General features: G+C 39.9%; 1 protein-coding gene across 1 annotated transcript; it reads left to right on the top strand.

The window, feature by feature from the left end:
• Window positions 1–3,753: 3,753 nt before the first annotated feature.
• fam219ab (family with sequence similarity 219 member Ab) lies at window positions 3,754–11,295 on the top strand. Its single transcript, XM_085368114.1, has 6 exons — window positions 3,754–3,831; window positions 4,778–4,877; window positions 6,968–7,073; window positions 7,660–7,740; window positions 7,828–7,882; window positions 11,137–11,295. Exons 1-6 carry the CDS (start codon window positions 3,754–3,756, stop codon window positions 11,293–11,295), a joined length of 579 nt encoding a protein of 192 aa, XP_085224240.1.
• The last annotated feature ends 563 nt before the right edge of the window (window positions 11,296–11,858 follow it).

Below are 11,858 nucleotides of genomic sequence, written 5' to 3'. Positions count from 1 at the left end.
CCATAAGATCAGTGGCTAAAGAAAGACAAATTGACAGGTCAACCCTCAGGAGATATATTAAAAAGAAGGACACACAGGAGGTCAAATCGGTTGGCTATAGTGGAACAGCTTCAGCAAAGAGAGTCTTCTCTGAGGAGGTGGAGAAGGAGCTAGCAGAGCATATCAAGAAGCTTGCAGAGCAGTTCCATGGCATTTCCCCAAAGAAATGCCGTGAACTGGCATTAGAATTGGCAGGCAGAAACAACATTCCTACTCCCAGCAACTGGACAGAGAAAGGTTTAGCCGGTAGGAAGTGCAAGCAACAACATTTCAGTAGGTTGGCACAGACTAATGTATTTTGTGTAGTTTACTACTTTACCATTACATTTTTTAGGTAAAGAATGGTTCAAGAATTTTTTGGCACGCCACCATCTCTCTTGTCGTATGCCTGAGGCAACATCTTTGGGAAGAGCTACAGCCTTCAATAAGACTACAGTTGGGGAGTTCTTTGACAATCTGGCTAAAGTGATCGATAGGTAACAGAATCCAGGAGCCACCATTACATTGGCCTGGTTGACAGGTTTGCAGACAACGAAGTGAGTGCCAGATTTCTCAGAAGAATCCGAGGGATCACTAGCAGTAAGAAACCCACGTTTGTGTTCAAGGAAAATGATGAGGCATCTTTCCCACGCAAGGATGTGCTGAAGAAGCTACCTCAACCTCAACAGGCTGGAGGAACTGCAAGGAGGGAGCAACAGTTCATATTCCCCTGCAACCTTGATCATTGGAATATTGAATAGTTCTTTTGAATAAATGGTTTTGAACTGGTGGTTTGTTTAGAAACCACCAGTTTCCAGGTTTGTTCTCACAGGTTTACAACTGTTAAAATGGTTTGTTTTCACAATATGATCAGTTTTACATTTTAAAAACTACATGGTCAGTTTGCCCCAAGATGGCTCAGTTTACCCACTGACTAGGTTCAATTTACCCCTAATCTGGGGCAAGTTGAGCCAAAGGAGCATTTTTTTTTAATAGGTCATTATTTTGGGCAGCGTCATCAGACATAGATTCTGATCATTACATTTGAAAGGAGACATCCTGAAATAAAGGAATATGTTATCATTCTATTTCTGTGTCATTTTTTTCTCACATCCAGGGCAACATGAGTAAAAAGTGGCTCATCTTACCTCACTCTCCCCTACTGAACTTTTCACTTGAACTCTTAACAACTCCAAAAAGATGTCAGTGCAGGTGAAAGAGGCCATCATGACTGACTAAACCAAATAAATCTATAAGAGAGACAGCAAAAACAATCTGCTACAGTCCTCAAAAGAAGGAATACTCAGCAACACCAAAAGGTCTGAAAGACCACAGACCTTGCGAAATCTTTGCTTGGTTAAGAAAAACCCCTTTGCAACATCTAACCAAGTCAGAAACACTCCTAAGGAGGTGAGATCTACAATCAAGAGACATTCACATGAGTAGAAAAAGGATTTAGAAACCAGGGTTGGGTTAATAGATAATGAGCTAAAGCATACTGCAAACACAAGAGTTACTCAAGGCAAAGAAATATGATACAATAGCCAGCCCAATGACCTGATCTTATTTCAATAGCACATTCTTTTCCGTTACTGTAGACATAACTGCAGGCAGTGAGACTCACAAACAATCATGTTTACTATGTATTAATCTGCTGTAATTCCTAAACACTCAATGGAATACCTTTTAAAAATGAGAAAATCTGCACTTTAATCATGCATTGATTATTTGATTTAAAATCCACTGTGGTGTTGTAGAGAGACAAAATTACACAAAGAAAAAAAATCTTTGTCTAAACACTTACAGATGTAACTGGAGATAACCATCTGCTTTGTACAGACATGCTTCTTTTTACTTATTTTGTGGTCCCACTGGCTATAGACTGGTGCCCAGTAAGTGAAATGCAACTCAGTGAGAATGAAATCAGATGTTTGCTGCAGTCATTTAAAACATATTTTACCTTTTTAAACATCAAAAGCTCTTTGGTAGCTTTGACTGTTTCTTGTATCGATATGTTTATTACTGATCCATCATCCAGTGAAATGTGATGCTTTTGTCTAATTTTTAGTACACAGAATTCCCTTTCATATCTGCACATGTCATGCTCAGCAAGTGGGTAAATAATAATGACATGCAAGACATGAGTTCACTCTGAACAGTTCTTTCCATCATTATATCAAAGTTGTTTTTGTATTTTACGAAGACAAAGAACTTTTCCCCATATGTTCATAGTTTTTGTTTGTTTGTTTGCTTGTTTGTTTTTTAGAGCTCCAGTAATTTCTTTACCTTTGAAAGGGAAACATATCCAAAACACTCCAAAAGACCACTGTCTAGTTGTCTCCTGATCATTGCTTTTCTGTTAATGAACACAAGCCTCCTTATTTAGGAAAACAAGGCAGCTATTATAACTTTCTGATTTTGTTTTCCTCTTGCATGATAACCTCTTTACCGTTCATAGTGCCATCCAACTCCACTTCCATTTAAATGAAGCAGTGCTCTGCCACATGTTTGCTTTTTAGTATATGAAAAATCACACTTAGCAGCGAGCTACTAGTTTTGAATCACTGCATTTGGGACACAGTGTTTTTTATAGGACACAACCTCCCACTGATTTTTCTCTATATTGACAAAACCATCAAGCTGACACTTGGTGCTTCCATTATTTTATAATTTTATAAGATAAAATAAGATAAGATAAGACTTTATTAGTCTCACACGTAGGAAATTTTTTGGTTTTGGTCACGGCACAAAGTACAAGTTTAAAAGCAGTAAAAGTTAAGAAAAACACAATAGAATAGGGTACGATAAAACAGAATAACATACTATAAAACACGAGTAAATACTAATACTATTTAAATACTAATAAATACTATATACAATAGAATAAAATACTGTACAAAATAGAATAAAATGCTCTGTTATAGTAGGAAAAAATTGCACTTGGTAATACTGCACATCAGGGAGACAGTTACAATTCTGTATGGGATGTGCGTGTGTGTCTGTCTGCACCTGTGTGATCATCTGCAGAGTCTGACAGCAGCTGGAAGGAAAGCCCTGTGAAATCTCTCTGTCCCACATCGTGGGTGCTGCAACCTGCCACTGAAGAAGCTGCTCTGTGCTGTGAGTCTCCTGCATGGGGTGGGAAATGTTGTCCAACAGGAATGACAGCTTATTATTTCTTAATATACATTTTAGTTCATTTATGTAGGTTCTCCAATAATTTACTCAATGAAAAATTGGAATATTTTAATACTGAAATAGTGATTCAGAAGAATTATTAAAGTAATTTATTAGTTATTAAAGTTATTAAAGAGCAAATGTACTAATATTTAAACTTAAATAATTCTTTAGAGATTGTGCCTGAGCAGGTCTATACATGGCAAATATCGAGTGAATAACAAGAAAAGGGGAAATACTCATATACTGTGTAACGAGTCATTCACATAATCCTCCAACTGCACACTTTGTTGGGGACCATACTCTTTGGAAGGCCCTCTTGGGTCCCCGTACCCTATTTTGGGATGCCAGACCCGGAAGTGGGTGGTGGAGTCACCGTCATCCAACTGGTCACACCATCGCCGACATACTGCCTGCTGGGATGTAGTTCTCCACCGGAAAACTACAAATATTATTAGAAATCGGAGATCACTTACGATCTCGGCGATAACTCGTCGAAAGGATCCGCTACCATCGTTCACTTTGGAGGAGAAGGGAGGGAAGAGGCGCGTTGCCAAAATGATGGAAGAAATAGACAGATTTCAAGTGCCGAGTGCTGTACAGGAGGCGGAGATGCAGGCTGAGATGCAGCCGCTGGTAAGTCTAGACCAGTCTGGAAATGACCGGCGGCGCTTGATCTGTTTGCCTTGTTTAATTAAAAATGGCATTACAACCGCGCATACTTGTGTAGTGTTTGAGGCCTTGCCATTCATAGACTGAGACCCCGACAATCGCATCACCTGCCATGTGTAATGCTGCTCGATGCGGGCTGCCATTAGAACGTTCTCCATCAAGTTTCCCGGCTGCTTCCACGGAGTGAAATCGAATAAACGACGGCGGAATACACGAGGGGACGTGGATTTTGCTCACAAACAAGCTTTGTTGTGTTTTGTTTGTTTGTTTGTTTGTTTGTTTTTGTCGCTCGGCATAACGCAAACAGCGTCCGGTCTGCTGCGCAGCATCCGTCATGTCTGGCGAAAACAAGCATCCCATCCCAGCACTGCTGCTGCTGCATCCTCAGCATCCATGCAGCAAGTTACTCTGGTATCGACGCCACTTGCGTCACTTTGACGGGATTAGCAGGGGGCTCCTTATCCTTGTATATGTTTGTACGTGCCATTAAAGGTTCGCCTTTACATACAAATCTCAGTGTAAACGGTTTAACGGAGCGCTCCGTGGCCTGTAGCGGGGCCCGGGGTTACTGCAGCCTGCAGGGCGGCCTCTGCTGCCCGCCGCCGGGGCCGCTGGGGAACCAGACTAGACTAAAGCAACCTGACCTGCTGTCTCCAGGTGCCCCCACACCAGAAGTCCCCACCGTTCCTCATTTGTTGTTGTTTATAAAGCCTTTCATCCCTCTTGCCTTTGCTCTCTAGTTGTAAGATGCACATTTATTTTAAGACTGCTGGCACAAATCACAGATCTGTGTTTATTACCATTTATTCCCGTTGCTTAGCTATGGTGGGTATTACTCTGCATTACAAAACGACATTCATTATTCATCGCTGCCTCAGTAAAACACATCTCTGCACTTCCTTGTGTCCAGGACCCTGCCTCGTCCACAGCTTCAGAGGCTGACTCAGACACCAGAGAGGGGGAGCCTGTCACTATAAACTACAAGCCTTCACCTTTGCAGATGAAAATAGGTGAGAGATACAGTTTTAACTGCAGGCTAAATGTCTGTCTGTCCATCTGTGGTTGTTGGAGTGTTGTTTGATTGACTGTCAAACACAAAATGGTGCGTAGTCTGTAGACACAGATCGTAAAGGAAACAGCATAGATACTGTATAGCTGTGCTGAGGCATTTTAATTAATGGCACATTGGCCTCTATGATTATTCTTGATGCCTTGCTAAGTAAAAACTAATGCGGTTACTACTGTAATAGGGCCGCAGCTACAGATTATTGTCTTTATTCACGAATCTGCTGATTATGTTTAGAATCTGTCCACTAATCTTTTAGTCTATTATTTTTAACAAAAGGCCAATTGCATGTTCCCAAAACCCAATGTGATTGTCTTCAAGGCAGGGAATAACAGCCTCTCTGGCCCCTCTCATGCCGTCTTTATAGAAAGCCACAGTTCTTAAAGATTCATTTCAGCACCTTGGACAGAGTCCAGTGGCGAGCAGGAGCACATAGTTTTTAATGTTTTTTTATTTTTACTGTTTGCTACTGTATGTTTACTCAGAGTCAATAATATCTAAGAATTAGTGAGCTACTCTGTTAGTCAACGCTCTTTTTTTAGGCTGTACAGCTACAGTTATGTATACGTTACCACTATCTTCTCTCTCTCGCCGTTTCTTGGTCCTGCGTCCAATTAAACATTGTTATAAAAACTACCTTGGCAGCTATGTTGATTTCATTAGGTGTGCATGTTTGTTAAATTCATCACTTTGCTTTTGTGACCTTGAGATAAAGAAACAAGCAAAACAAAAATACAATCTACATCTATATGTCATGTCAAAACGTATTTGGTGCAGATTCCTCACAGCAAGAAGGGTCAGGTTTGAAAAATGCTGGTGAGCCAGGCCTCTCTGTGTGGAGTTTGCAGGTTCTCCCAGTGACTGCATGGATCAAATGGTGAAGCTAAATTGGCAGTAGGTGAAGTTGTTAGTGTGCAGAGTTGTTTGTCTCTTTGTATTAGCCCTGTGAGGAGCTTGCAACTCTCCGGGGTGTACTCTTGTTCTCGTTGTCAGCTGAGATAGGCATCAGCCTCGCCTACAACCCCAGCCTATAAGTGGTTAAGAAAATACATTGACATTCAAATGTTTTTAGATTTTAGTTCAGCAGTAGCTGATGCCGAAAGGGGAAGGTTCTAGTTTTTGATGTCACATGCAAAGTTTCTGAATACGTTTTACTTCTAGGCCTTTGAATTGTAATATGTTAAACAAATTTAACAGTTCTCTAAGCTCACACAGCAACAATCAGCACTCTTTGGTCAGCTGATCATTGAAGCAAATCTCTCCAGTGAGCAGAAACTGATCTGCCCTGAAGTCACGTCTGTTACTCTTTTTTTTTTTTTTAAATGACATCAGAAACAGCAGTATGCGACATTACGTGATGGCAGAGCTTCAGTTCATCCTTTGTCATTTTTTTTTTTTTTTTTTAATAAATAGGACAGGGGGAATGAATGAGAGAAAGAGGGGGAGAGAAAGAAAGAAAACCAAAGGGGAGAAGAGACGGTGAGAAGGGGGGGGAAGAGAGAGAGAGAAAAAAAAAAAAAAGAACTCCTGGGTCACCTGTATGGAGAAAAAAAAAAAAACAAACAAACAAAAAAAACAAACAGAGGAGACAGCAAACAACAAAGAGCAACATAATAATAGAGAAAACAAAGCACCATCACAATAAACTAGCTAGTCATAGATATCAATATTTACTAAATAATAAACGATATTGTGCAGCACGCAAGATAGACACGTCTGTTACTCTGCTGCACAGCTTACCAAAACGTTGTCTTCTTAAGTAAGAAATGCCATCTCAGTCTTCTTAAAGTAAAGATTGACTTAATATAGAATTCAACTAAATCAGGTCATCACACCTGATTCTCATAAGTGTGCCTAAATAAAGTAAACATGAACATGCGTGCATATTTGTGCATATTTGCAACATTTAACTCAAGTATTACTTTACCTTACTGTAGTTTACTAGTTAAACTTATTCCGTCACTCTTATACAGATCATTTATTGTTCAAAGCTCAACCTTTATGCCTTTGCCTGCTTCTGTGTTCCTTACACAGAGAAACAGAGAGAGCTGGCTAGGAAGGGCTCGCTGAAGAACGGCAACGCTGTAGGTAGTCCAGTCAACCAGCAGCCCAAGAAGAACAATGTCATGGCCAGAACACGGTAAGATGCAAGCAGTCTCATCGTGGGGTCAGTTGAGAAATTATGAGAAAGACTTCTGTTGGCTGGTTGTTATTGATAAACAAAATCTCAGTAATTAGAAGTTTCTCACAGCAAACCTCATACAGTGCAATTTACGTGTTGAAAGAGATTCATGTGGTGTAATTGTGTAACTGTAGTAGCTTTAAGTATAGGAGTACTGTAACAATTGTAATGATCCAGCCTGAAGTGAAGCCACAGAAAAATACAAATAAAGATGCTTAGGTGTGACAGTATTTCAAATGTAGAAATTAAGCTTATTTTGTTCTTTCTAAATGTGCCATGTGTGGAAACAAAAATGTGTTTTAAGGCTGTACAAAAAAAGAGTCGTACTGATGTAGGGTTTGTAAGATGTCTGAAGTTAGACATTATACTGCTTTCACGCTTCTGTTGTTCCAGTGATTCAGCTGTGACGCTGCCTCCAGGCCTACTTTTCATTTATTTCAACATCTCTGCCAGTCCTGTTTTTGCTCACTTCTTACAGCTTGTGAAACTGTTTTTTCCTCCTCTGCGCCTGATCTCAACTCTCTCTCTTTTCCCCTCAATGCAGGTTGGTAGTTCCCAATAAAGGCTATTCGTCTTTAGACCAGAGCCCGGATGAGAAGCCTTTGGTGGCCCTAGATACAGACAGGTGGACACACAAACATCTTTCTTTCTGAGAAGCACATAAGCAAACATTAATGATATTAATATAGTATCCTGTGTTTTTCTGTTTCAGTGACGATGACTTTGACATGTCTAGATACTCCTCGTCGGGATACTCTTCAGCCGAGGTAAGAGCTTGTGCTTCAGCAAATATCAGTGGATCCCACCCCCTTGTATTTACTCTCATATTTCCCCCCATCTTCCATAATTATTAAGAGGCTAAGTGTTAGGGTTTTACAAGCCAGTGTTAAAACTATCCATGGCAATTCTGTGGGCATGTACACTCCCTGCAAGCGCATGATTACACTGCAGATATATCTGCAGACAAATGTGTATTAGACACAAAGCTGGATACAAATGAAATGTGATATCTGCAAGTCTGCTCCTGCAAATCTTGTTTGTAACGCTGCTGCCACTATAAGTGCAAATCGCAGACGCATCCTCATATTTATAACCTGTCTGTGACGAGTCTAAGCTTGTGGGTTTTGTAGGGTGAGTTTTACAGTGTCAGATCCTAATTCCAACATGCTGTCAGAAATGAATAGCTAATGCACGTTACATACTTTAAAGCAGTTATTTGCTCTCTTAGTTCCAGCTAACCTGGGTGTAACAAGTACATATACAGTTACTGTTTCCACTGCAGGCCGAACAGAGGTTGTTTGTTGTGCTTATTGTTGATAGAGTGCAGAACAGCATATAGATAAAATGACTGCACACTTTTTGTGCAAACAAAGGAATTATTTTGGTTATTTAAAAAAATCACAGCAGGAACAGTAGTTATCACGCTCCAAGTGATGATGCTTCCAGCCATCTGTGAAAGTGCCCAATCTCACTTTGCCATGGTTACCACTCGAACTTTTAGCCAGTCTAAATCACGAGCATAGACAGTCCTAATGTTTGTTGTTAATGTTAATGTTTTATTGCATTAGTATAATCAGATTTTGATTTACCAGTGATTTATATAAACATATCTATTTTTCTCTTTTCTTTTCCCTACCTGTCCTCCTGTGTGCTTTGGAATTTTACTTTCCTCCAACTCGTATGTTCCCAACCATGCAGTTTGCACAAATGATGTCCTGAGGAGTGTTTTAAGGACCAAATTAAAACAATTAAAACACAAACACACGCTTTTCCTGCTTTTTGCAAAGAAACTCCTAAAATGTTTAAACATTTTAGGAAATAATGGACCTTTTGCTGGTAATCAGTGGACACTCAGAGGAATTAGATAACCTGAGCACATATAAGAATGGTTTTAAAGGTTGGGTCATTCAGTACATCATACAAACTAGATAAAACATGCCGATTATTAAACTTTTGAGGTGTAGATTTTGTTACCTTTCTGCTAAGCCTGTAGCTGCTCTCACAAATATCTCTCCTTTATGATAAATTAAAATACCTGCCTGCTAACTTGAGTTAAGTTTTTCTTATACATACGAGAGTGGCACTAATCCTCTCACCTAATTTTCTGCAGTAAAGCGAAGAAGTACACTATCTCAATAAGCTGTCTGAGACTGTCAAACATTAAACAGCTACTTCAACAAAATAAATAAATAAAAACACAGATTAGATGAGCCTACTACTAGATGTTTGCATCTACTCATCATGTCATGGTATTTTTATGGGCTCAAATTGTGGTCATAAATATTTTGTACTGGTAAATTAGGATTTGTGTGTGCGTAAAAAAGATTCAAACTGTATTACCCTTCAAGGACCTGCAGTTCAAAAAAGTGCCCCTCCGACAGCCAAACCCATCTGTTCTCTGATTCGATAGTTAAATTTGTGATTGACCTGACATTGACCAATCAGCTGAAAGGAAGAAAAATAGGGTCAAAATCCGTACTTGTAAGTTGAAACCTGAGTGCAGAGTTTCACAAGTGTTTTTTGTCTATGTCCACATGCAAATCTTTTTTATGCACACACAAATTCTTTTTACACATACAAAACTGATTTACAAGTACAAAATATTTATGACCACAATTTGAGCCCATATATTTCTATAAACTTTTCCAGGGTGGAATACAGCATATATTGACTACAAATGGTAGTTTCTGTTTGCCATCCTAAACAGGTTTTGTTTAACAGCAGTCACTGGACTGATCAATACTCAGATTTCCAAAGAACTCAGCGAAAATCTAAGAAGAACTGTAGATTGTAGATTCAGGCTTTCAAACCTAAGAACACTGTACCAGCTGTCAAGCATGGTGGTGGTAGCATCATGCTCCGGGGCTGTTTTGCTGTCAGAGAAACTGGTATATTGCATGAAGTGAAATAATGGAAAACAACTTCCATTTTCTTAAACTTCACTGCAAATCAAAAGCTATGCAGTTGAAAATTAAACACACACTGGGTTTTCCAAAAAGACAATGATCCCAAACGCATCAAAACTGAATTTAGAGTGGAAAAAGCAGGTTAACATTAAGTTTCTGCAATGGTATTCCCAAAGCCCCAACCCCAGTCTGTTCGAAAATCTTTTGACTATGCTTAAAAGCCGGATCTGTGCCAGCAAACCAGAAATGTAAATGACTCCAAAAGAACTCTAAGGAGCTTGTGGAAGTGGGAGTGGGAGTTGTCCCTTAAGAGGGTCATTGGCCCACTATTGATCATGTGCCTCATCACATGAGCCAAGATGTGAAAAGGGTGTGGGTCATTATCAGGAGAGGTTTTGGGTGCAACGATTGTGAGATCTTGCTTCACCCTATCATTTGAACCATTGAGATCACCTGATGCAAGATGTGAGTGGGCGTTAAGGCATCTGGGAACAGATCTCAAAACTGGATTGTAGGTGGCAGACAGCTGGTGTCATAAGGCACCCCCTCTGTTCAAAGATGATCATTCACAGTGCACATAGATGAGGCCATCTTTTATCCTCTTTCAAACCAGCTGTCTTCTCTGTCCAAAATGTGAACATTGGCCTCCTCGAATTAGGATCATCATCATCATAATGGTTTGTCCCAAGGACAACTCTCCCAAACACAAACTAAACAACGTAGTGTATACTATGCAGTGTAATGAGGAGTTCTCAGTCTTCTACATTAGACAAACCAAACAGCCACATAGAAGAGCCACCTCGACAGGACAGGAGTCAGCTGTACATCTGGATCTAAAGGATAAAGGTCACTCTTTCTTACCATGACCTTCACGCCCATGATGGGTGGATGTAAACTCCTGTCCACCACTATTTTTTCACTAGAGTCACATGATTTTAGTAATTCGTTGTGTGACAGGAAGGGAATCAGCACATAAAGTTACATGTTTGGTCTTCATTACTTTTTGCACATTCCAGCTTTTGCAAAAAGCTCTGCAGCCCGGCGATCTGCAACCCAAGGGTTAGTAAATGATGCTGTAACTCACTGACCTCTCTCTGTGTCCTCTCATTTTTCAGCAAATCAATCAAGATTTGAACATTCAGCTGCTGAAAGATGGCTACCGCCTTGACGAAATCCCCGACGACGAGGACCTGGATTTGATCCCACCCAAATCAGTCAACCCTACCTGCATGTGCTGCCAGGCAACCTCCTCTACCACCTGTCAAATACAGTAACTCTGCCTTTCCAGCCTTCTGCCCCCCCCACCCCCACCCCCCCGCTCTTTTCCACACAACATGAGCTCCCCTGCCCTCCCGTCTTTATCTGCTGTGACTTTACTTCGCCATGACAGTGGCGACAGTGAGACCTTGTTAGAATATCGTAAGTGCTATGATGATATTGACAACAACAAATAATCAAATTACCTTATAGAAACCTTGGTTTAAAATCTAGGAGAATGAACATATTTGAAATTAATCAATATGTAATAAAAAGATTAGTAAAGTGGTGGTTTCCTCCTATGGTAGGACTTGCACTTGTGTTTGAGAGCTCTTCTCCTGGTCAACATGATTTAACATAACACACTGATAAAAGCTGACAAAAAAGAAAAGTTTGTTTGATGCTCTAAAGTGATTTCAGTTTCCCAGAAGAATAAGAAACATTATCATAACTGACTCAGCTGTTCTGTTTACCTGAATTCTGAGTTGCATATATATATATTTTATTTTCTAGTTTGTTTGTTAGTTTTTTTTTATTTAAACGCTTACTTTTTTAACCTGAGGGATAATTAAAATTGAAT

Source organism: Diplotaxodon limnothrissa, linkage group LG12, assembly GCF_057381915.1.
Source record: "Diplotaxodon limnothrissa isolate DT_005_m linkage group LG12, D_limnothrissa_male_GT1.1, whole genome shotgun sequence".
Classification (NCBI taxonomy): domain Eukaryota; kingdom Metazoa; phylum Chordata; class Actinopteri; order Cichliformes; family Cichlidae; genus Diplotaxodon; species Diplotaxodon limnothrissa.
The sequence above is the reverse complement of the archived record's forward strand: the minus strand, read 5'-3'. Positions and strand labels throughout refer to the sequence as shown.